Genomic DNA, 23712 nt, shown 5'->3' on the forward strand with positions numbered 1-23712 from the left:
AGGGAAAACCTCTTTATCTCAAAGCCAAACCAATAGTGATGAAAGCTCTTCCAAGAATAAAGAGGCCCCAAGGGGGTGGGAGGTGCAGAGAGATTCACCTGGCTTCAGAGCTGCCTTCTTGGAAACAGAATTAGAACACACCATACCTTTCTGCCATTTGCTCTTGATCCTAAGGGAGCCGAATGGCTTGGAGAGTAGAACATCACTGGAACAGTGGATTTAATGAGGAAGGATGAGACATCAGCTCCCTGGGGCTTGAGAAACCATAAATACTTCCCTAGAACACCTCACCTGGACAGTTTCCTGATGCCACACTCGTGCATCTTAGAGAGGAGAGTTAGGATGACTTCATGACAAGTTCCATCTCCCCGCCTTTCCCTGCTAGATTCTGTCTTCAGCATTCAACAGTCAGGGGAGGAAGACGTCATACTAGCATTTTTTTTTTCAAGCAATGTCAGTTGAGTGACTCACACTATCCTTGTTAGTACCGTGTGTGAAAAGGATTTAAAAAGTAGTGTGGGGAGGAACAGAGATGGAGGTAACAGGGTTGATAACGTCTCATGATTTTTAAAATGTCTCTAGAATTCCCTTACCTGGTTATGTATGTCTTTTAAGGCATTGCAACTTTTGGGAGGCTGAGGCAGGCGGATTGCTTGAGGCCAGGAGTCTAAGACAAGCCTGGCCAACTTGGTGAAACCCCGTCTCATCTAAAAATACAAAAATTAGCTGGGCATGGTGGCGGATGCCTGTAATCCCAGCTACTAGGGAGCCTGAGGCAGGAGAATGGCTTGAACCTGGGAGACAGAGGTTGCATGAGCCAAGATCACGCCACTGCACTCCAGCCTGGGTGACAGAGTGAGTGAGACGCTGTCTCAAAAAAAAAAAAAAAAAGATTCTATTGCAACTGTTTCTGTCATCTTCACCTCTGAAGGTCTTTCATTCTGGAAACTAGTGACTTTCTCAATGTCAGTAGGAACTGGCACTTCCTCGAGTGCATTCCTTTCAGTCCACCTGCTAACACCTTCCTTGTTCTTCTCTAGTATAATATAATGGTTCTTATATGGGCGTGGTGGCTCATGCCTCTAATCCCAGAACTTTGGGAGGCCGAGGCGGGTGGATCACAAGGTCAAGAGATCGAGACCATCCTGGCCAACATGGTGAAACCCCATCTCTACTAAAAATACAAAATTAGCCAGGCATGGTGGTGTGTGCCTGTAGTCCCAGCTATTTGGGAGGCTGAGACAGGAGTATTTCTTGAACCTGGGAGGCAAAGTTTGCAGTGAGCCGAGATTGCGCCATTGCACTTCAGCCTGGGCAACACGAACAAAACTCCGTCTTAAAAAAAAAAATCAACAAAGCAAAGCAAAACAAAACAAGAATGTACTAAATGCTCACTCTGCACCAGATGTTACATATATTATCATTGCAATTGTGAATGGTCTTTTTTGTTTCTCTTATCTTTTCTCATGACTGTTTGCAGATACATAAGAAAGCTGATGACACTGATTAGTTGTAATTAATTGTGTTTAACTTGACTCTTTTTTTTTTTTTTGAGACAGGGTCTTGCTGGGCTCAAGCAATCCTCCTGCCTCGGCCTCCCAAGTAGCTAATTTTTAAAAAATCTATTTTTGTAGAAGCAAGGGTCTCATTTTGTTGTCCAGGCTGGTCTCAAACTCCTGGCCTCAAGAAATCCTCCTGCCTCAGCCTCTCAGTGCTGGGATTACAGGCAGGAGTCACAGCACCCAGCCAGGCTGTTACATTTTATTAAATGAATTTTAGGCCGGGTGCGGTGGCTCACGCTTGTAATCCCAGCACTTTGGGAGGCCGAGGTGGGCGGATCACGAGGTCAGGAGATCGAGACCACGGTGAAACCCCGTCTCTACTAAAAATACAAAAAAAATTAGCCAGGCGTGGTGGCGGGCGCCTGTAGTCCCAGCTACTCGGAGAGGCTGAGGCAGGAGAATGGCGTGAACCCGGGAGGCGGAGCTTGCAGTGAGCCGAGATTGTGCCACTGCACTCCAGCCTGGGCAACCGAGCGAGACTCCATCTCAAAAAAAAAAAAAAAAAAATGAATTTTAGCTTATGTTAAAACCGTGGTTTCTTTTTCTGCATTGCTCTATTCATGCATATACTTTGAGACGGAGTCTCGCTCTGTCGCTCAGGCTGGAGTGCAGTACTTTGTTATCTGACTTGTCGATATTAAATTTTTTGCTCTTAGGATAAACATTCATTAGTAATGAAGTGTGTTATTTTATCCAAAAGATAACTCCATTTCACTCCCCTTTCAGGCTTTTGCGTCTGTTGTCAACATGAGATTAATTTGTAGATTTCTTGTCTTATATGTGACTTTTTTTTTTTTTTTTTTTTAACCTTCATTCAGCTTTCCAGGATGAGTACAAAACCTTGGGGAATATAAGGATAAAGTAAAATTTTCTAGAATGTGATCTGGACTTGCCACAAAGAAACTTCAGCTTCATCAGGCTTCATGGTGTATTTGTCTAAATATTTAAGTAAAAAATAATGCTGGCTGGGCACAGTGGCTCACGCCTGTAATCCTAGAACTTTAGGAGGCTGAGGCGGGTGGATCAACTGAGGTCAGGAGTTTGAGACTAGCCTGGCCAACATAGTGAAACCCCATCTCTATTAAAAATACAAAAATTAGCCAGGTGTGGTGGTGAGCACCTGTAGTCACAGCTACTCAGGAGGCTGAGGTGAGAGAATTGCTTAAGCCCAGGAGGTGGAGGTTGCAGTGAGCTATGATCGTGCCACTGCACTTCAGCCTGGGCAACAGACCCAGACCCTGTCAAAAAAAAACAAAAAACAAAAAAACAAAAAAAAATTGTTTCACATAACTACAGTGCAATGATCACAATCAGGAAACTGGCACTAATACCATATTATATATACTATATTATTAATTTAGTAATTAGTATGTAGCATTAATATAATACTATAAAACTTACAGAGCTCATTTATATTTTTTTGTTTGTTTCTTCTCATTTATATTTTAATTATCCCAATAATATCATCTGTAGGAAAAGAAAGACTCAAGTCATCCATTACATTTGATTGACATGCCTTTTCTCCCTCCTTTAATGTGGAACATTTCCTAGACTTTTTTTTTTTTTTGAGATGAGGTCTTGCTCTGTCACCAAGGCTGTGGTGCAGTGGTGCAATCATAGCTCACTGCAGCCTCAACCTCCTGGGCTCAGGCAATTCTCCTGCCTCAGCCTCCCAAGTAGCTGGAACAACAGACATGTGCCATCATGCCCAGCTAATTTTTTATTTTTTGTAGAGAAGTGGTTTCACTATGTTTCCTAGGCTGGCCTCAAACTCCTAAGCTTAAACGATACTCCCACAGCCTCTCAAAGTGCTGGGATCACAAGTGTAAGCCACCATGCCTGGCATTTCTTTGTATTTTATGGCACTGACATTTTTGAAGAGCACAAGTGAGACATTGTGCCCCTCAAGCTCAGTTTGTGTGATGTTCTCTACTCTTTCAAGTCCTGCATCTTTGGCAGGAATCCCACAGAAGTGATGTTTTGCTGTTTCCAGTGAATCCTATCAGAAAGCACAGGTTTATTATGTCCCATTAAGAATCTCCTTGACCATCTAATAGGGGTGCTATAAAATCAGTGTCAAGATAGATGGTTGGGATTAGAGAGTCCATTTTCTAGAATTCTATTTTGTTTGGGACGTTATAAAATGGATATTTAATATGGGTGGTTAGCTATGAGATATTTCCTCACACCTGTTAGAATTGTTTATTATTATTCTTTTACCTACGAATTGGCATTTTTGTTTATTTCTCAGTTTGTGAAAATGGCCTTAATTTGTTGAGGTAGCAAACAAATTTCAACTTTGATTGCTATGCAAAAACAGAAGATAATCTGCTTTGCAAATAACTTCATACAGTTCAACTGCATACAGGCAACATGCTATATATGAAAAAATTACTAACTGAACTACAGGTATTAAATACTGAAAAGAGTTAACAGTTTATTATAATTTATTTTATTTAACAATCTAGGAAGTTCACAGCCATCAGCAGTTCTAGTGCAATTTCAGGTGCAATTGGGAATTCGGGAATCTCTGTGGAGCTGTTAGTGTAGCGAACCTTGTACATAAAATAAATGCATACTTTATTTATTTATTTATTATTTTTTATTTTTTGAGACGGAGTCTCGCTCTGTCGCCCAGGCTAGAGTGCAGTGGCGCAATCTCCGCTCACGGCAAGTTCTGCCTCCAGGGTTCACACTATTCTCCTGCCTCAGCCTCCCAAGTAGCTGGGACTACAGGTGCCCGCCACCACGCCTGGCTAATTTTTTTGTATTTTTAGTAGAGACGGGGTTTCACTGTGTGAGCTGGGATGGTCTGGATCTCCTGACCTCATGATCCGCCCGCCTCGGCCTCCCAAAGTGCTGGGATTACAGGCGTGAGCCACCGCGCCGGGCCACATGCATATACTTTTGATAGCACATGTGAAAGGATCTCTCTAAAATTGGACCTCATCGGTTTCGTTCTCAGCAAATTGACCTGGGCCACTCACCCATGGCTTTTATCGTGCCTGATGTTAATGCACGTTCTTTTTTGAAAATAAATTCATGGCCATCAGATGATATCAATTTGACATACATGGCATCAGGGCTTTCACAGCCACCGTAGGTTTTCTTCTCTCCAGCCATTTTGTTCTTAACGAAATTCTACTTTGCTTCCCCAGGAACTTTAGTAGTTTCTCGTCAGCCCCGCAGCCAGCGCAGTAGGGTCCCTGTGTACTGCCATAGCCCCTATTCCGAGGCCGCCCCACCCGGCCCCGCCAACCCAGCTGCCTGCTCCCGTGGGTGGGTTCCGGGGCAGTGGAAAGAATTACTTCCGCTGGGTCAGAGCCGCTTTCTGTGACTGGTGGGAGATCCGTGTAATTTTTTTTTTTTAAGACATGGTCTCGCCCTGTCACCTAGGCTCAAGTTCAGTGGCACAATCTCAGCTCACTGCAGCCTCGAACTCCTGAGTGGCTGAGACTACAGGCACATGCCACCATGCCCAGCTAATTTTGTTTATTTTTTTGTAGAGAGCAAGTTTTACTGTGTTGCCCGGGCTGGTCTTGAACTCCTGGCCTCAAGCAATCTTTTCATCTCAGCCTCCCAAAGTGCTGGTATTACAGGCGTGAGCCACCATGCCTGACCTTAGAATTATTAACTATTACTAGTGGTTAGCTAACAATTGGCTCTATTATTAGCTAACTATTAACTAACTATTCACTATTATTAAAAAGACAAGGGTTGGCAAGGGTGTGAAGAAAAGGGAACCCCTTGTGCCCTGTTGGTGGTAATGTAGATTGGAGCAGCCATTATGGGAAATAGTGTGAGGGTTCCTAAAGGAATTAAAAATAGAGGCCGGGTGTGGTGTCTCACGCCTGTAATCCCAGCACTTTGGGAGGCCAAAATGGGTGGATCACTTGAGGCCAGGAGTTCAAGACCAGCCTGGTCAACAAGGTGAAAACCTGTCTCTACTAAAAAATAAAAAATAAAAAAAATAAAAAAATTAGCTAGGCGTGGTGGCACATACCTGTAATCCCAGCTACTCAAGAGGCTGAGGCACAAGAATCGCTTAAACTTGGGAGGTGGAGGTTGCAGTGAGCTGAGATCACGCCACTGCACTCCAGCCTGGGCGACAGAGAATCTGTCTCAAAAAATAAAAAGGAAAGAGAAATTAAAATTTTGAAACTCTTTCTCAAAAAATAAAAATAATAAATCAAAAAGAAGAAGAAATTTAAAATAAAAGAAATTTAAAATAAAAAGAAATTAAATATGATCCAGCAATCCCTCCCCTGGATATGTATCCAAAGAAAATGAAATCACCACTCGTAAAGATATCTGCATGCTCGTGTTCATTGCAGCATTACTTGCAAAAGTCAAGATATGGAAACAACCTAAGTGTCTGCTGATGGAAAAATGGATAAAGAAAATGTGATATATATGTATATATACATTTGTGTGTGTATATATATTTAATTGTGTATATATATTCCATTGTGTGTATATATATTCCATTGTGTGTATATATATGTATGTGTATGTGTGTGTATATATATGTACACATATATATTTTTACACAATGGAATATTATTCCACTGATTGATAAAATAGGAATAGATCCTGCCATTTGCCACAACACGGATGAATCTGGAGGCCATTATGTTAAGTGGAATAAGTCAGACGCAGAAAGAAAAATATTGCATTTTTGCACTTCTATGTGGAGATTTTTTTTAAAGTCAAATATAGAGAGAGAACAAAACAGTGGTTACCAGAGGAGGGGTGAGGCTGGGGGAGGAAATGAAGAAGATGTAGGATAATGGATACAAAGTAGCAGATATATAAGATAAACGAGTCTAGAGATCCAGTGTACCCATGGGAATTATAGTCAATAACACTGTGCAGTATTCAGGATTTATGCTACATCAGTAGATTGTAGCTGTTCTTGCTATAAAGAAAATGGGTAACTATGTGACATGATGGATATGTTCATTTGTTTCACTACAGTAACCATTTTACTATCTATATGTATCTCATAACATATATAGTGTATGTTGAATATACAGAATATAATTAATTTTTAAATAATTAAATATACAGGTGGTTGGGATGAGAGACTTCATTTTTTAGAATTCCATTTATGTAGGAAAGATTAGACAAGATGAGTCGTCCATAAATCACAAGTAAATAGTATGGACAACATTTCTATTATATGAAGGATGCCCGTTGGATGCTAACTGATATTTCTCTTACTGCTTCCTTTTAAATAAATAAATAAATAAATAAATTTTAAATAAATATGTATATTTTAAAATAAATACATATATACATAGTTTTATTTTTATTTTATTTTTTATTTTTATTTTTTGAGACAGGTCTCTCTCTATTGCCCAGGCTGGAGTGCAGTGGTACAAACATAGCTCCCTGCAGTTGCAAATTCCTGGGCTCAAGTGATCCTCCCATCTTGGCCTCCCAAGTAGCTGGGACTACAGGTGTCCACCACCACGCCTGGCTAATGACCTCTTCTTTTGTAGATACATCAGCTACATGGAAGCAGGAAACCAAACAGGATTTTTAGAGTTTATCCTTCTCGGACTCTCTGAGGATCCAGAACTGCAGCCGTTCATATTTGGGCTGTTCCTGTCCATGTACCTGGTCACGGTGCTGGGAAACCTACTCATCATCCTGGCCATCAGCTCTGACTCCCACCTCCACACCCCCATGTACTTCTTCCTCTCCAACCTGTCCTGGGTTGACATCTGTTTCAGCACTTGCATCATCCCCAAGATGCTGGTGAACATCCAGACCAAGAACAAAGCCATCTCCTACATGGACTGTCTCACACAGGTCTATTTCTCCATGCTTTTTCCTATTCTGGACACGCTACTCCTGACCGTGATGGCCTATGACCGGTTTGTGGCCATCTGCCACCCTCTGCACTACATGATCATCATGAACCCCCGCCTCTGTGGCCTCCTGATTTTTGTCATCTGGCTCATTGGTGTCATGACATCCCTCCTCCATATTTCTCTGATGATGCATCTAATCTTCTGTAAAGATTTTGAAATTCCACATTTTTTCTGCGAACTGACACACATCCTCCAGCTGGCCTGCTCTGATACCTTCCTGAACAGCACGTTGATATACTTTATGACAGGTGTGCTGGGCGTTTTTCCCCTCCTTGGGATCATTTTCTCTTATTCACGAATTGCTTCATCCATAAGGAAGATGTCCTCATCTGGGGGAAAACAAAAAGCACTTTCCACCTGTGGGTCTCACCTCTCCGTTGTTTCTTTATTTTATGGGACAGGCATTGGGGTCCACTTCACTTCTGCGGTGACTCACGCTTCCCAGAAAATCTCCGTGGCCTCGGTGATGTACACTGTGGTCACCCCCATGTTGAACCCCTTCATCTACAGCCTGAGGAACAAGGATGTGAAGAGAGCCCTGGGGAGACTCCTCAGCAGGGCAACCTCTTGTTTGTGATGGATCCCTTGACCCCAGGACTAAGATGTTTTGCGAGAACCAATGGCAAAAATGTTTTATTTTGAAATTCTTTTTTTTTTTTTATTTTGAAATTCATACTCTTTAAAATTAAAAAAAAAATTTTATACTTTGAGAGTACAAATGCAGATTTCTTAACATGCATTTGCATAAGGGTGAAGTCTGAGCTTTTGGCATACCAATTACCTGAATAGTGAACATAATGCAAATTTTTTTTTTTTTTTTTTGAGATGGAGTCTCACTCTGTCTCCCAGGCTGGAGTGCAGTGGAGTGATCTCGGCTCACTGCAACCTCCATCTCCCGGGTTCAAGCGATTCTTCTGCCTCAGCCTCCTGAGTAGCTGAGATTACAGGTGTGTGCCACCACATGCCTTTTAGTAGAGATGGGGTTTCACCATATTGGCCAGGCTGGTGTCGAACTCCTGACCTTGTGATCCACCTGCCTTGGCCTCCCAAAGTGCTGGGATTACAGGCGTGAGCCACCACGCCCAGCCAAGGCAATTTTTAAACTCTCACTCGCCTCTCACCTTTTGCAGTCTCCAGTGTCCATTATTCTGTTATAATGCCCATGTGTATACATTGTTTAGCTCCCAATTATAAGTGAGATCATGTAGCATTTGACTTTGTTTCTTTACTACCTTACTTAAGAGAATGGCTTCGAGTCACATTGATGCTGCAAAAGGCATGATTTCATCCTTTTTTATGGCTGAGTAGTACTCCATTGTATATATCCTAGATATCTATATAGATACAGATATATATAGATACATACCATGTTTTCTTTTTTAAAAAAATTTATTTTTATGTTAGTAGTTTTTGGGGTACATGTGGTTTTTCATTACATGGATAAGTTCTTTTGTGGTGACTTCTGAGTTTTTAGTGTACCTGTCACCCAAGTGGTAGTAGTCTCTTATTCCTCACCCCCCCCAACCCTTCTCCCTTCAAGTCCCCAAAGTTCATTATATTGTTCATATCCCTTTGTGTCCTCATAGCTTAGCTCCCACTTATAACTGAGAACATATGATATATTCATATGGATCTTATGTATGTTGGTTGAACATACAAACAAGCCCAGGTTTTTCATTCCTGAGTTACTTCACCTAGAGTAATGGCCTCCAGTTCCATCCAAGTTGCTACAAAAGACATTATTTGGTTCCTTTTTATGGATAAGTAGTATTCCATGGTGTATATATACCACAGTCTTTATCCACTCATTGGTTGATGGGCACTTAGGTTGGTTCCATGCCTTTGTAATTGCTAATTATGTTGCTATAAACATGCAGGTGTATGTGTCTTTTTCACATGACTTTTTTTCCTTTGGATAGATACCCAGTAGTGGAACTGCTGGACTGATAGGTAGTTCTACTTTTAGTTCTTTTTTTTTTTTTTTTTTTTAAGACAGAGTCTCACTCTGTTGCCCAGGCTGGAGTGCAGTGGCGCGATCTCATCTCACTGCAACCTCCGCCTCCCAGGTTCAAGCGATTCTCCTGCCTCAACCTCCTGAGTAGCTGTGACTACAGGCACCTGCCACCACACCCAGCTAATTCTTGTATTTTTAGTAGAGACAAGTTTTCACCATGTTGGCCAGGCTGGTCTTGAACTCCTGACCTCAGGTGATACGTCCACCTCGGCCTCCCAAAGTGCTGGGATTACAGGTGTGAGCCACTGTGCCTGACCTTCTAGTTCTTTAAGATACCACTTTTTAAAAAATCCAATCCTCCATTGATGGACACGTAGGTTGATTCCATATCTTTGCTAATGTGAATAGTGCCGTGATAAACATGGGGGTGTAAGTTAACAATTAATCTCCAAGTAATTTCCTTGATGGCACTTCTGTCCTATGTGCTGTTCAAAAATTGTGTCCTTGGTCATCATTCTTAATTCTCCATTAGTGAGTTCTGAACTTGGGTTTGCAGCATTGGCTGTAGCTTTGTTATCTCAAGTGGTGACACAGAGTTCTTAAGCTATTGTTCACCGACTTTATTTCTATGTGTTTGCATGTGGGTTTTGTTGTTTGTGTGTTGGATCATGAACAGATCAACAGTGTTTATTTGTTTTCCTACTGGATGAAGTATGATTAAAATACATATTTAAATATAGCTGGTTATATATCTCCAATGTCTCTTCTTCTTCTAAGAATGTCAGTCCTATTAGATCAGGGCCTGACCCTTATGATTTCATTAAACTTTAATTACCTCCATAAGGACCCTGTATCCAAAGACAGTCATCACATTGGGGGTGAGGACTTCACTATATTAACTTTGGGGGGTGCAATTTAGTCCATAAGAGATGTTTATGCAGATCTGAGAAAGTTTCTGCCAACTCTATGGGGAGCTCTAAAGCTAGGCCTGCTCTTTGGAGAATTCTCATATTGTGTAGAAATAACCAGGCCCTGTTACCCCAGGAAGAGTGGGGCCTTGAGGGTGATGGGGACAGAGGGTGGAGAAATTCTAGGCAGAAAAAGGCAGTTCCCAGGCAAAACCCCACCCTCAAGTCAAAAAGCCTGAAACTGCAGCCCAAAGTGAGAACTTATATCCCTGTTTTCCCACTTGAATATTACCTTTTCCTAAACCACCCCTGGCCCTGCCCCACCCCATACTATGCCTATAAAAATCCCACACTCAGCCAGTAGATGTAACTATGGCTGGACATCAGAGAGAAGCAGCTTTGACCTCAGAAGGACAGCTTGATGGTGTAACTTCAGAGAAGAATTCAGCAGGAGACGGCTGGACTTCATCACCTGCCTGCCCCATCCCCTTTTCAGCTTCCCTTACCTGAGAGCCACTTTGATCAGACATAAAATCCCTCCCACATTTAACATCCTTCAATTCATTCATGCAACCTCATTTTTCCTGGATGTTGGAAAAGTGCTCAGGAGCCACAAGTGCGGATACAAAAGCCTGTCATACTGGCCCTTTGCCCTCGCTGGTGGAGGGCAACCACTTCATGCAAAAAGGCAAAGGGCCCACTGAGCTGTTAACACTTAACACCCCCCAACAATGTTTTATTATGCAGATGGGTTCTCTACCTAGCTGGTGCCATGTTGCCTGTGTCTTTACTGCACACAGGCTGACAAAGAAAAGGGAAGACGGAGACTCCATGTTGAACGTGTCTGGCCCTCAAGTAGCCCTTTCCTATTGGTGCAGCTGCTAGGATTCACCCATGCGAGCTTGCAGTTGCTTATCTATGTCTGCAACTTGACTTTTCAGGCTTCTCTTTGTCAGAAAAGAAATGATTTGGGGGTTGCTTTTTGTTAGGGAAATTCCTCCGAGGACTCTTACCCTCACTCTCTGCCTAGATAATTTGTTTCTATCTCCTGTATCAATATGGCTGAGTCTGGGGCTTTTATGGGCTCAGAATGGGGGAGGGACAGACCATAGGTATTATTCAAAAAGGCAACATTCGATTGGCTAAAAGGCATTATTCAAAAACAAAATCAGTTGGGAAAGGGCAAGTAAACAAGAACAGAAGTTCTCACTCTGGGTCGTAGGTTTCATCCAGGGCCAGTAGTCCAGTCTTTCAGCCTATAGATTGTTTTTGGCTTGAAGGTGGGTTTTACCAGGCACCCACCCCATCTGCTCAGTATAACTTCACTACTACTTTCAAGGCCCTAAGCATCCGTGTTTAGAGGCTGCCTGCAGTTACTGTCTCTGTTACCACAGTATTTCCTTTTGCCTTTTCCTGCAATCACAATTGAACCAACTCCCTATATTCAATTCTCTTCATTAAAATAACTAGATTGGTTTCTAGCCTTGACTGAATCTTGACTAGGGAACAAAGGTATGTTGGTATCTGCGATTGTAATAATAAAAAATGGGCTGAAGAGTAAAACTGGTTTATATATGTCTTGGTGACCAGGTGCAGTGGCTTATGCCTGTAATCCTAGCACTTTGGGAGGCTGAGACGGGTGGATCACTTGAGGTCAGCAGTTGGAGACCAGCTTGGCCAACATGGAGAAACCCTGTCTCTACTAAGAATACACAAAAAAATTAGCTGGGTGTGGTGGTGCATGCTGTAATCCCAGCTACTTGAAAGGCTGAAGCACAAGAATGGCTTGAACCTGGGAGGTGGATGTTGCAGTGAGCCAAGATCATGCCACTGCATTCCACCCTGGGTGACAGAGTGAGACTCCGTCTCTAAATAAATAAATAAATAAATACCTATATGTCTCTGTGAAGCATGTCAAACTGAGGTTGACGTGGAGGCACCCTATTTCCAGCTACTGTGAGGCTCTGTGATGTCTTTGAGGATTATTAAATGATGAGTTTTATCATAAATTTTGAATGCTTTCTTCTTTTACTATACCCTAAGAGAGCAAAAGTTCATGTCTCTGGAAAAAGTGAGCTTTGTTTTTATTATTTTTTAAACTGATAGACGAAGAACTTGATAAGTGGGACATCAATGTTACCTTTGCTGTCACATGGTGATGGATTGACACCCTGCAGTGAGCCGAGATCGCATCACTGCACTCCAGCTTGGGCGACAGAGCGTGACTCTGTCTCAAAAAAAAAAAAAATTCTCCTTAGAGACATAAATCTGAATTGCAACAATGGAAATATCAGATTATTGTTACTGAAGCCATAAATCTATTGTTTTTACATGATTGAACCAACAGATTTGCAGATGTCAGAAACACACATTAAGTTTTAAAAATAAAAATGAATCTGACTTGTATTGTCCAAGTTGTACCACCCCTGCAACTTGGTAGGGGAAATGCTTCTGCAGCCCCTGACCCTTTAAAGGTCATTTCCTTTCTTTGCTTCCACTTCCATTCATGTTAGGAAGTTAGAGATTGATATAATATGGACCAATTTGACTAATCATGAGCTACATGATTAGTCTCTCAATGAAACTGAGGGGTCCTCAGGCCATCAGCCTCCAGGAACCTGAATCCTGTTAACAGCCACATGAGTTAGCTTCACAGCAAACCCTCTCCAGCCAAGCAAGAGAAGACTACATCTTGCTCTCATCTGGAGAGCTCTCAAGACCATAGGAGAATAAATCATCAACTTGTGCCCCCAGCCCTTCAGGTTGCAGGTCCCTGTCCACTGGGAATCATGGGTGTCTCTTCTTCTCAGAGTCATCATCTGTGCCAGGAGGTCCTTGACCGTGTCTGTCTTTCATCTTCCTACCAGTCCTGAGGACAGAGCTCAGCCCTTCTTGCCTACTGGACATGGGATGGCTGAAGGACTGTTGCTCCATGCCCAGCAGCAAGGCAGGGGGTGCCCTGGGAGAGACTGATGCAGGGGGTACTGTGGGAGCATCATTTTCTCAAAATCAGTTCCAATAGGATAGGTGGGATAGCTTGAGTGACAAGTCCCAAAATGCAAAGGTTGAGCTCAGATGTCTGTGAGGCTTATGATTTTCATTTCTGTTGGGAATTTGAGAACTCTCAGCAGTCCTTTCCCTTCATGTTGAATCTAGATGAGAACAAAAGCAGGGACTGAGTCTCATTTATGGATATTCTCAAACGCTAGCACAGGCTGCTGTAGAGAAACAAAGAAAGTATTTACATCTCTGAGAAAGACAGAGACAGAAACAGAACTAGAGATAGAATCAGAGACAGACAGGGGCAGCAATATTATAAGAAATTGGCTTATGCGTCTCATGCCAGTCAGAATGGTGATTATTAAAAAGTCAAGAAACAACACATGCTGGTGAGGTTGCAGAGAAATAGAAATGCTTTTCCACTGTTGGTGGGAATGTACATTTGTTCAACCATTGTGGAAGACAGTGTGGCGATTCCTCAAAGATTTAGAACCAGAAATACCATTTGACCCAGCAATCCGATTACTGGATATATACCCAAAGGATTATAAATCATTCTCTTATAAAGATACATGCGTGTGTACATTAATTGCAGCACTACTTACAATAGTAAAGACATGGAATCAACCCAAATGTCCATCAATGATAGACTGGATAAAGAAAATGTGGTACATATAAACCATGGAATACTATGCAGCCATATAAAGGAATGAGATCATGTCCTTTGCTGGGACATGGATGAAGCTGGAAGCCATTATCCTCAGCAAATTAACACAGGAACAGAAAATCAAACACCGCATGTTCTCACTTATGGGAGCTGACCAATGAGAACACATGGACACAGGGATGGAAACACCACACACTGGGGCCTATTGGGTGAGAGTGCAGGCTGGGAGAGCATCAGGAAAAATAGCTAATGCATGCGGGGCTTAATACCTAGGTGATAGGTACAGCAAACCAGCATGGCACACATTTACCTATGTAATAAACTCGCACATCCTACACATGTACCCAAGAATTTAAAATAAAATAAAATGAAAATAAATTGGCTTATGTGATTATGGAGGCTGAGAAGACCCATGAGCTGAAGTTTGGAAACTGGAGATTTGAGATATCCAATCTCCCTCTTATTTTAGAACTGTCCGCCTTTTTGGTCTACAGGGAGGAGAATCTGCTTAACTCAGTCTACTGATTCAAATGTTAGTCTCAACCAGAAAACACAAAAAGACAAAAAACTCCAATCTCTCACAGATAGGACACAGCCAGAATAATGTTTGACCAAATATCTGGATCCCTGTGGCCCATCAAGTTCTCACATAAAATTTACCATTACATCACCTCCCAAGAAATACTGAAGATACTTTTAGTGACATATATCCAGTATTTCAATTCCTCTCTGACTACCTGCCATTCTACAAAGTGTTCTTTACTGAGAGAAGCAATATTTACCTTATTTGTCTTCATATTATGAAGAAGAGAAATGTATTTCCTCAAGATTAAGAGTTACAGAATGCAATGTGGATTTTGATCAGCTCTACAAAAAACAAAGATATAAAACAATGAGAACTTAATTTTCTTAATTGGACATCTAATAGGGAGTGCAAAGACCTGGCTGTTGTTTGTTTTTTTGTTTGTTTGTTTTTTGTTTTGAGATGGAGTCTCACTCTGTTGCTCAGGCTGGAGTGCAGTGGTGTGATCTTGGCTCACTTAAACCTCCGTCTCTTGGGTTCAATCGATTCTCCTGCCTCAGCCTCCCAAGTAGCTGGGAGATACTTGATATAAGTGGAATCATACTGTGTTTGCCTTTTGTGATTGATTTCTTTCTCTTAGCACAGTGTCTCTAGTTCATTCTTGTGGTAGCATGTGTCAGAATTGCTTTTTTTCTTTTGAGACAGAGTCTTGCTCTGTTGCCAGACTGTAGTACAGTGGCACAATCTTGGCTCACTGCAACCTCTGACTCCCTGATTCAAGTGATTCTCTGTCTCAGACTCCCAAGTAGCTGGGATTACAGGCACATGCCACCACGCCCAGCTAATTTTTGTGTTTTTAGTACAGACAGAGTTTCACCCTGTTGGCCAGGCTGGTCTCAATCTCCTCACCTCATGATCTGCCTGCCTCAGCCTTTCTTTTTAAAACTGAATAATATTCCATTGTATGGATGGACCATGTTGTGTTTATCCACTCATCTAACAATGGAGACTTGGGTTGTTTCCACATTTTTGTCTATTGTTAACACTGCTATAAATATGGTGTGCAAATATCTACTTGAGTCCTTTCTTTGATTCTTTTGAGTATGTGCCCAGAAGTGGAACGGCAGGATCATCTGGTAATGCTATTTTCAATTTTATAAGGAAACACCGTATTGTTTTTCATATTTCTATCCCCTTGTACCTTCCCATCCGCCATGTACAAACCTTCCTACTTCTCTACATTTTCACCAACACTTGTCATTTTCTGTTTCTTTGTTTATTTTATTTTTGAGATGGGGTCTCTCTGTATCGCTCACTGCAACCTCCGCCTCCTGGGTTCAAGCAATTCTCCTGCTTCAGCCTCCCGAGTAGCTGGGATTATGGGCACCTGCCATGACACCTGGCTAAGTTTTGTATTTTCAGTAGAGATGGGGTTTCGCCATGTTGGCCAGGCTGGTCTCCAACTCCTGACTGCAGGTGATCTGCTTGCCTCGACCTCCCAAAATGCTAGGATTACAGATGTGAGCTACCGCACCCAGCCTGTTTCTTATTTTATAATAGTCATCCTAATGGGTGGTAGCTCACGGTGGTTTTGATTTGCACTTTGCTGAGGATTAGTGATGTTGTGAATCATTTTGGTTTTTTGTTTGTTTGCTTTGTGTTTTGTTGTTTTTTTCTTTTTTTGTTGTTTTTGTTTTTTGTTGTCATTTGTTTGTGGAGGCAGGGTCTCACTCTGTCGCCAGGAGTACAGTGGTGTGATCTCAGATCACTGTAACCTCTGCCTCCCAGGTTCAAGCCATTCTTGTGCCTCCACCTCCTGTGTAGCTGGGATTATAGGCATGCACCACACGCCTGGCTAATTTTTTGTAATTTTAGTAGAGATGGGGTTTCACCATGTTGGCCAGGCTGGTCTTGAACTCCTGGCCACAAGGAATCCACCCAGCTTGGCCTCCCAAAGTGCTAGCATTACAGGCATGAGCCACTGCACCCAGCCTTTTTGTATGCTCATTGTCTATTTGTTTATCTTCTTTAGAGAAATGTCTATTCTCGTCTTCTCGATGGAGCAGTTAACTCCCACAAATATCAAGCAATGGATTGTTCAATACTTTGTTATGCAAAAATAAATAATAGTTTTTAAAATTTTAAAACATCAAACAACAGGGCCACAGAGTGGCAGAGTGGCAGTTAAAAAAAAAAAGCTACTGTTGTTTCAACTTTCAATCAGAACACAGAGATCCCCAAATTCTCATCATAGAAGCTACTCAGGGAGTCCAGCCCACACTCAAGGAGAGGAGATGACACTTGGGCATGAAAACTAGGAGGCAGGGACCCTTGGAAGGGTCTTAGGAGCCACCCGCAGGTTTCATCCTCTATCAGGGTTTTGTACTCTAAGCACAGCAACACTCTGCAGATATCCAGCATAATCCCCAATTCATCACGCCACTACGATCACAACCAAAAAATTCAAAAAAAAAATGTCTGGAAGGAAAAACTGGCACTTGGGCAGAACTTCTTCTACATTGAGTACCCTACCTGACCAAGCAGTGCACAGAAGCCTCCCTGGATTCTCTTACCCCTGTAGAGTCCTGCCATTGACATCAGGCCAACCCGCAGCCACTCTATGCCTGAGAACAACAAATCTCCCCTGTAGCTTCCGATTTCCACTCAGTTATCAAGGGATCATCTTGCCAGTCCAAAATGTGTCATCATTGTTTTTCTTTGTGTTTACAGCTTGGGGACTGCCCTTCCTATTAGTGCATTTCCCTGACATTGCCCAAGATATTATAGGTATTTCAAGTTTCAAGATTTCAGTAATGCACCGCATAAGGATGTTTCAATGACCAGACTACATACACAGTGGTGGTTCCGTAAGATTTTAAGGGAGCTGAAAAATCCCTATTGCCTAGTGATGTCATAGCCGTTGTGAGATCATAATGATAGCAGTGGTTGCTGCCATCAGGCCAGCTGCAGCAGACAAGGGGCAGCTGGGGCTGCAAGCTCCATGGAGCCAGAGGGAGCCCCGCCCACCCCTTATAAGCTGGGGCGGGAGCTCCCCAGGTGCTGTTGCAGCCGTCCAATCCATGGATGCAGACCCAGGCCTCCGGCTCCACAGAGCAGGTAGGAGCCCGTGCTCTCCTGGGTGGGGCTACAGCCGCCCAATCTGGCTGTGGTTACGAGCCTCCCTGTGCTCTTGGAGGCAGGCAGGAGCAGGCAGGATCTTCTCTCCCGGGTGCAGCTGTAGCCGACTGACCCACGGCTGCAGACCTGGGACTCCCACTCCATGGAGCAGGAAGGAGCCAGGGACAAGTGGGAGCCCTACCCCTCTGGAGTTGGCATGGCAGGAGCTCCCAGGGTGTAGCTGCCACTGCCCTCCCAGGCACAGGACCCAGGCATGTCTGCAGCCTCCACCCTTGGGGGCCTGGGAAGGACCCTCCAATCCCTGCAGGCTTGGCAGTGTCTGCTCCCACAGCCTGGCCTCTTTCCCTTCTGGGTGCCTCCTCCAATCTCGGAGAGGGGTTGGGACAAGCTCTGGGGCCATAAATGGCAGTGGGATGCAGAGTCCTGGATAAAAGGGGGCAGGTCTCCAGTAAGGCCCTACCTTCAGGCCATGGAGGGCCTGAAGGCTAGACACCATGATGCCAGTCTCACAGATGGAGTGGGAACTTGTAGTGCCTCCTCTGGCCCACCCATGGCTGCCCGTGGACCAATCAGTGTGTGCTTCCTCCCCTCTGAGGTCCATAAAAGACCCGGGCTCAGCCAGAGCAAGGCAGAGGATGGAGAGATGACCAGACGACCTGTTAGCAGGTAGGAGCCACCCTCTCCAGGGCCCCATCTCAGCTGAGAGCTGAACACTCCACCAGACGACCTGCCTACAGAGAGCGGCTACCCACTGTGGGTCTCCTCTAAGCTGTCGTAACACTCAATAAAGCTCCTCTTCATCTTGTTCACCCTCCAATTGCCTGCGTACCTCATTCTTCCTGGACTCAAGACAAGAATTCAGGCAAAGGCACCACTGGCCACAGAGCTTTCCAGACAGAAAAGTGAAACCCTAAAGATCCCATAACAATTACACAATGTATTCCCCACATGTTTGTGATGATGCTTATGTAAACGAACCTACTGCACTGCCAGTTACATAATATGTTAGCACATATAATTCTAGGTAGTATGGAATGCTTGACAGTGATCATAAATGACCATGTTAGTGATTTATGTATTTACTATACTATACTTTTAATCATTATTTTAGAGTATGTTGTCCTTCCATTTTTATTGTTTTTTTAATTAATTAATTTATTTTTTGTTATACTTTAAGTTTTAGGGTACATGTGCACAATGTGCAGGTTTGTTACATATATATACATGTGCCATGTTGGTGTGCTGCAACCATTAACTCATCATTTACATTAGGCATATCTCCTAATGCTATTCCTCCTCCCTCCCCCCCATCCCATGACAGGCCCCAGTGTGTGCTGTTCCCCATCCTGTGTCCAAGTCTTCTCATTGTTCAATTTCCACATATGAGTGAGAACATGCAGTGTTTGGTTTTCTGTCCTTTCAATAGTTTGCTCAGAATGATGGTTTCCAGCTTCATCCATGTCCCTACAAAGGACATGAACTCATCCTTTTTTATGGCTGCATAGTATTTCATGGTGTATATGTGCCACATTTTCTTAATCCAGTCTATCATTGATGTCGTCTTTCTATTTTTATTTTTTAAAAAATTAACTGGAAACAGCCTCAGGCAGGTCCTTCAGGAGGTATTTTGGAAGAAGGCATTGTTGATAGATGACAGCTCCATGAGTGGCATTGAGACCTTCCAGTAGGACAAGATGTGGAGGTGGGAGATGTTGTATTCATGATCCTGACCCTGTATATGCCTGGGCTAATATGTGTCCATGTCTTCATTTTTTGGTGCTTTTTTTTTCTTTGTAGGCACTGTGTCTCGCTATGTGGACCAGGCAGGTCTCAAACTCCTGGCCACAAGTGAAACTCTTCCTGGCTCTCCAAAAATACTGGGATTACAGGTGTGAACCACAGCTCCTGGCTATGTGTCATAGTTTTTAACAGAAAAAAATTTTAACTAAAAAAAAAAAATCTTAATAGAAAAAAGTTATAGAATAAGGATAGAAAGAAAGAAAATAACTTTTGTAACAGCTGTACAATCTGTGTTTTAAGCTAAGTGTTATCACAAAGCAGTCAAAAGCCTTTTTTAAAAAGTGAAAATGTTACAGTAAGCAAGGTTAATTGATTCTTGAAAACAGAAAAATATTTTTTACAAATTTAGTGTAGCCTAAGTGTACAGTGTTTCTAAAGTCTTATAATGATGTACAGTAATGTCCTAGGCCTTCACATTCACTCCCTACTCAACGACTCACCCAGATCAACTTCCAGTCCTGCAAGCTCCATTCATGGTAAGTTTCATGTGCGTCCGGGTGAAGAGACCACCAAACAGGCTTTGTGTGAGCAACATGGCTGTTTATTTCACCTGGGTGCAGTCGGGCTGAGTCCAAAAAGAGAGTCAGCAAAGGGTGGTGGATTATCATTAGTTCTTATAGGTTTTGGGATAGGCAGTGAAGTTAAGAGCAATGTTTTGAGGGCAGGGGTGGATCTCACAAAGTACATTCTCAAGGGTGGGGAGAATTACAAAGAACCTTCTTAAGGGTGGGGGAGATTACAAAGTACATTGATCAGTTAGGGTGGGGCAGAAACAAATCACAATGGTGGAATGTCATCAGTTAAGGCTATTTTTACTTCTTTTGTGGATCTTCAGTTACTTCAGGCCATCTGGATGTATACGTGCAAGTCACAGGGGATGCGATGGCTTGGCTTGGGCTCAGAGGCCTGACATTCCTGCCTTCTTATATTAATAAGAAAAATAAAACAAAATAGTGTTGAAGTGTTGGGGTGGCGAAAATTTTCAGGGGGTGGTATGGAGAGAGAATGGGCGATGTTTCTCAGGGCTGCTTCAAGCGGGATTGGGGCGGTGTGGGAACCTAGAGTGGGAGAGATTAAGCTGAAGGGAGGTCTTTTGGTAAAGGGTGATAGTGTGGGGATGTTAGAAGAAACATTTGTCATACAGAATGATTGGTGATGGCCTGGATACGGTTTTGGATGAATTGAGAAACTAAATGGAATAAGAGAAGGAGAAAAACAGGTATAAAAGGTCTAATAATTGGGAGGACCTAGGACATCTGATTAGAGAGTGCCTAAGGAGATTCAGCATAGCCCTGCCAGCAAAGATTTTTTATTTACTTCAAGAGTTTAGAGTGGCAGTTTGGGGATAGCACCATAGGGTATCAGCTGTGATGGCTTGGAGAAACAGTGTAAACCGGCAGTGTAAACAAGAGCAGGGCCTGTATGAGTAGTTGAGAACAGTGAATAGGAGTATGACTAGACAGAAGATAGTGGGGATGACAAGATTTTTGGGGCACAGTCTAAGTTTGTCTGGTGTCTGGAATGAGACTGGGGCCTAATAAAAAGGAGCATCTATACAGGAGCTTAAATGGGCTGTACTTTGTAGCATTCTGAGGACAGGTCTGACTTCTGAGAAGGGAAAGTGGTAAAAGTATTGTCCAGTCCTTTTTAAGTTGGTGGCTGAACTTGGTGAGGTGTGTTTTTAAAAGACCTTTAGTCCGTTCTACTTTTCTTGAAGACAGAGGACCAAAAGGGATGTAAAGGTTTCACTGAATACTAGGAGCCTGAAAAACTGGTTGGCTGATTTGACTAATAAAGGCTGGTCTGTTATCAGACTGTATAGAGGTGGGAAGGTTAAACTGAGGAATTATGTCTGACAGAAGGGAAGAAATGACTGCGGTGGCCTTCTCAGACCCTGTAGGAAAGGCCTCTACTTATCTAGTGAAAGTGTCTACTTAGACTAAGAGGTATTTTAGTTATCTGACTCAGGGCATGTTGAGTAAAGCTAATTTTCCAGTCCTGGGTGGGGGCAAATCTTCAAGCTTGATGTGTAGGGAAGGGAGGGGGCCTGAATAATCCCTGAGGAGTAGTAGAATAGCAGATGGAACACTGAGAAGTTATTTCCTTGAGGATAGATTTCCACGATGGAAAACAAATGGGAGGTTCTAAGAGGCAGGCTAGTGGCTTGTACTACAGCATAGCCTGCCTTTGCTGATGTGTGGCAATTAGGCATGGTGGAACTGCCATCAATAAATAAGCTTGATCAGGGTGAGGAACAGGAAAGAAGGAAATATGGGGAAATGGGGTGAATGTCAGGTGGATCAGAGAGATACGGTCATGAGGGTCAGGTGTGTTATCAGGAATAATGTGGGGGGCCAGACTGAGGTCTGGGCCAGGAACAATGGTAATTGTGGGACTTAACAAAGAGTGAGTACAGCTGAAGGAGCCAGGGAGCGGGAAGTATATGCATCAGGTATGAGGAAGAAAATAGATTTTGGAAGTTATGAGAAATGTAGAGAGTGAGTTGAGCATAGTTTGTGATTTTTAGGGCCTCTAAAAGTATTAAAGCAGCCACTGCACGCAGACATGAGGGCTAGGCTAAAACAGTAAGGTCAAGTTGTTTGGACAGAAAGGCTACCGGGTGCCATCCTGGCTCTTGTGTAAGAATTCTCACTGCACTAACCATGCCTAGGAAGGAAAGGGGTTGTTGTTTTGTAAGGGATTGAGGTTTGGGAGATTAATCAGACAGGATCAGCAGGGAGAGCTTGTGTGTTTTTATGAGAATTATGCCGAGATAGGTAACAGATGAGGATGAAATTTGGACTTGACTGAAGTAATGGGGGCTGTCTGTGAAGCCTTGCGGCAGTACAGCCCAGGTAATTTGCTGAGCCTAATGGGTGTCAGGGTCAGTCTAAGTGAAAGCAAAGAGAGGCTGTGATGAAGGGTGCAAAGGAATAGTAAAAAAAGTATATTTGAGATCCAGAACAGAATAATGGGTAGTAGAAGGAGGTATTGAGGATAGGAGAGTATATGGGTTTGGCTCCATGGGGTGGATACGCAAAACAATTTTGTTGATAAGGTGCAGATTCTGAACTAATTTGTAAGCTTTGTCTGGTTTTTGGACAGATAAAATGGGGGAATTGTAAGGAGAGTTTATAGGTTTTAGAAGCCCATGCTGTAGCAGGTGAGTGATAACAGGCTTTAATCCTTTTAAATCGTGCTGTGGGATGGGATATTGGCGTTGAGCGGGGTAAGGGTGATTAGGTTTTAATGGATGGTAATGGGCATGTGATCGGTTGCCAGGGAAGGAGTAGAAATGTCCCATACTTGTGGGTTAAGGTGGGGGGATATGAGAGGAAGATGCGAAGGAGGCTTTGGGTTGGGGAGAAGGGTGGCAATGAGATGTGGCTATAGTCCAGGAATAGTCAGGGAAGCAGATAATTTAGTTAAAGTGTCTCGGCCTAATAAGGGAACTGGGCAGGTGGGGATAACTAAAATGGAGTGCTTAAAAGAGTATTGTCCAAGTTGGCAGCAGATTTGGGGAGTTTTAAGAGGTTTAGAAGCCTGGCCATCAATACCCACAACAGTTACAGAGGCAAGGGAAACAGGCCCTAGAAAAGAAGGTAATGTGGAATGGGTAGCCTCCGTATTGATTAAGAAGGGGACGGGCTTACTTTCCACCGTGAGAGTTACCCAAAGCTCGGCGTCCGTGATGGTTTAGGGGGCTTCTGAGGCGATCGGGCAGTGTCAGTCTTCAGCCACTAAGCCGAGAAGATCTGGGAAGGAGTCAGTCAGAGAGCCTTGGGCCAGATTTCCAGGGGCTCTGGGAGTGGCTGCCAGGTGAGTTGAACAGTCCGATTTTCAGTGGGGTCCCACACAGATGGGACATGGCTTAGGAGGAATCCTGGGCTGCGGGCATTCCTTGGCTCAGTGGCCAGATTTTTGGCACCTGTAGCAAGCTCCTGGGGGAGGAGGCTCTGGAGGAACACCTGCCCGCTGTGTTTCAGGCGTTTGGAAGTTCTTGTGTGCTGGAGATGTGGCTGGGGTTTGTCTCACAGTGGAGGCAAGGAATTGCAACTTTTTTCTATTATTGTATACCTTGAAGGTGAGGTTAATTAAGTCCTGTTGTGGGGTCTGAGGGCCAGATTCTAATTTTTGGAGTTTTATTTAATGTCGGGAGCAGATTGGGTAATAAAATGTATATTGAGAATAAGACGGCCTTTTGACCTTTTAGGGTCTAGGGCTGTAAAGCATCTCAGGGTTGCTGCCAAATGAGCCATGAACTGGGCTGGATTTTTACAT

At 43.2% G+C, this 23712-nt stretch overlaps 1 protein-coding gene, 1 long non-coding RNA gene and 1 pseudogene across 2 annotated transcripts; 2 read left to right on the forward strand and 1 right to left on the reverse strand.

Annotated features, from left to right (window-relative positions):
* Positions 1-309: 309 nt before the first annotated feature.
* On the forward strand, positions 310-10134 carry LOC116479426 (olfactory receptor 7D2). The gene is made up of 2 exons (XM_058425720.1): positions 310-453; positions 7067-10134. The coding sequence occupies exon 2, from the start codon at positions 7080-7082 to the stop codon at positions 8016-8018; it is 939 nt and encodes a 312-aa protein (XP_058281703.1). The 5' UTR covers positions 310-453; positions 7067-7079; the 3' UTR covers positions 8019-10134.
* On the reverse strand, positions 4019-4685 carry LOC116479425 (elongin-C-like; annotated as a pseudogene).
* A 7335-nt stretch (positions 10135-17469) lies between the features above and the next one.
* On the forward strand, positions 17470-18448 carry LOC131380772 (uncharacterized). Its single transcript, XR_009208951.1, has 2 exons — positions 17470-17610; positions 18227-18448. It is a non-coding gene; the product is annotated as an uncharacterized LOC131380772 (long non-coding RNA).
* Positions 18449-23712: the final 5264 nt, after the last annotated feature.

This window comes from Hylobates moloch, unplaced genomic scaffold, assembly GCF_009828535.3.
Source record: "Hylobates moloch isolate HMO894 unplaced genomic scaffold, HMol_V3 SCAFFOLD_12, whole genome shotgun sequence".
Lineage (NCBI taxonomy): Eukaryota > Metazoa > Chordata > Mammalia > Primates > Hylobatidae > Hylobates > Hylobates moloch.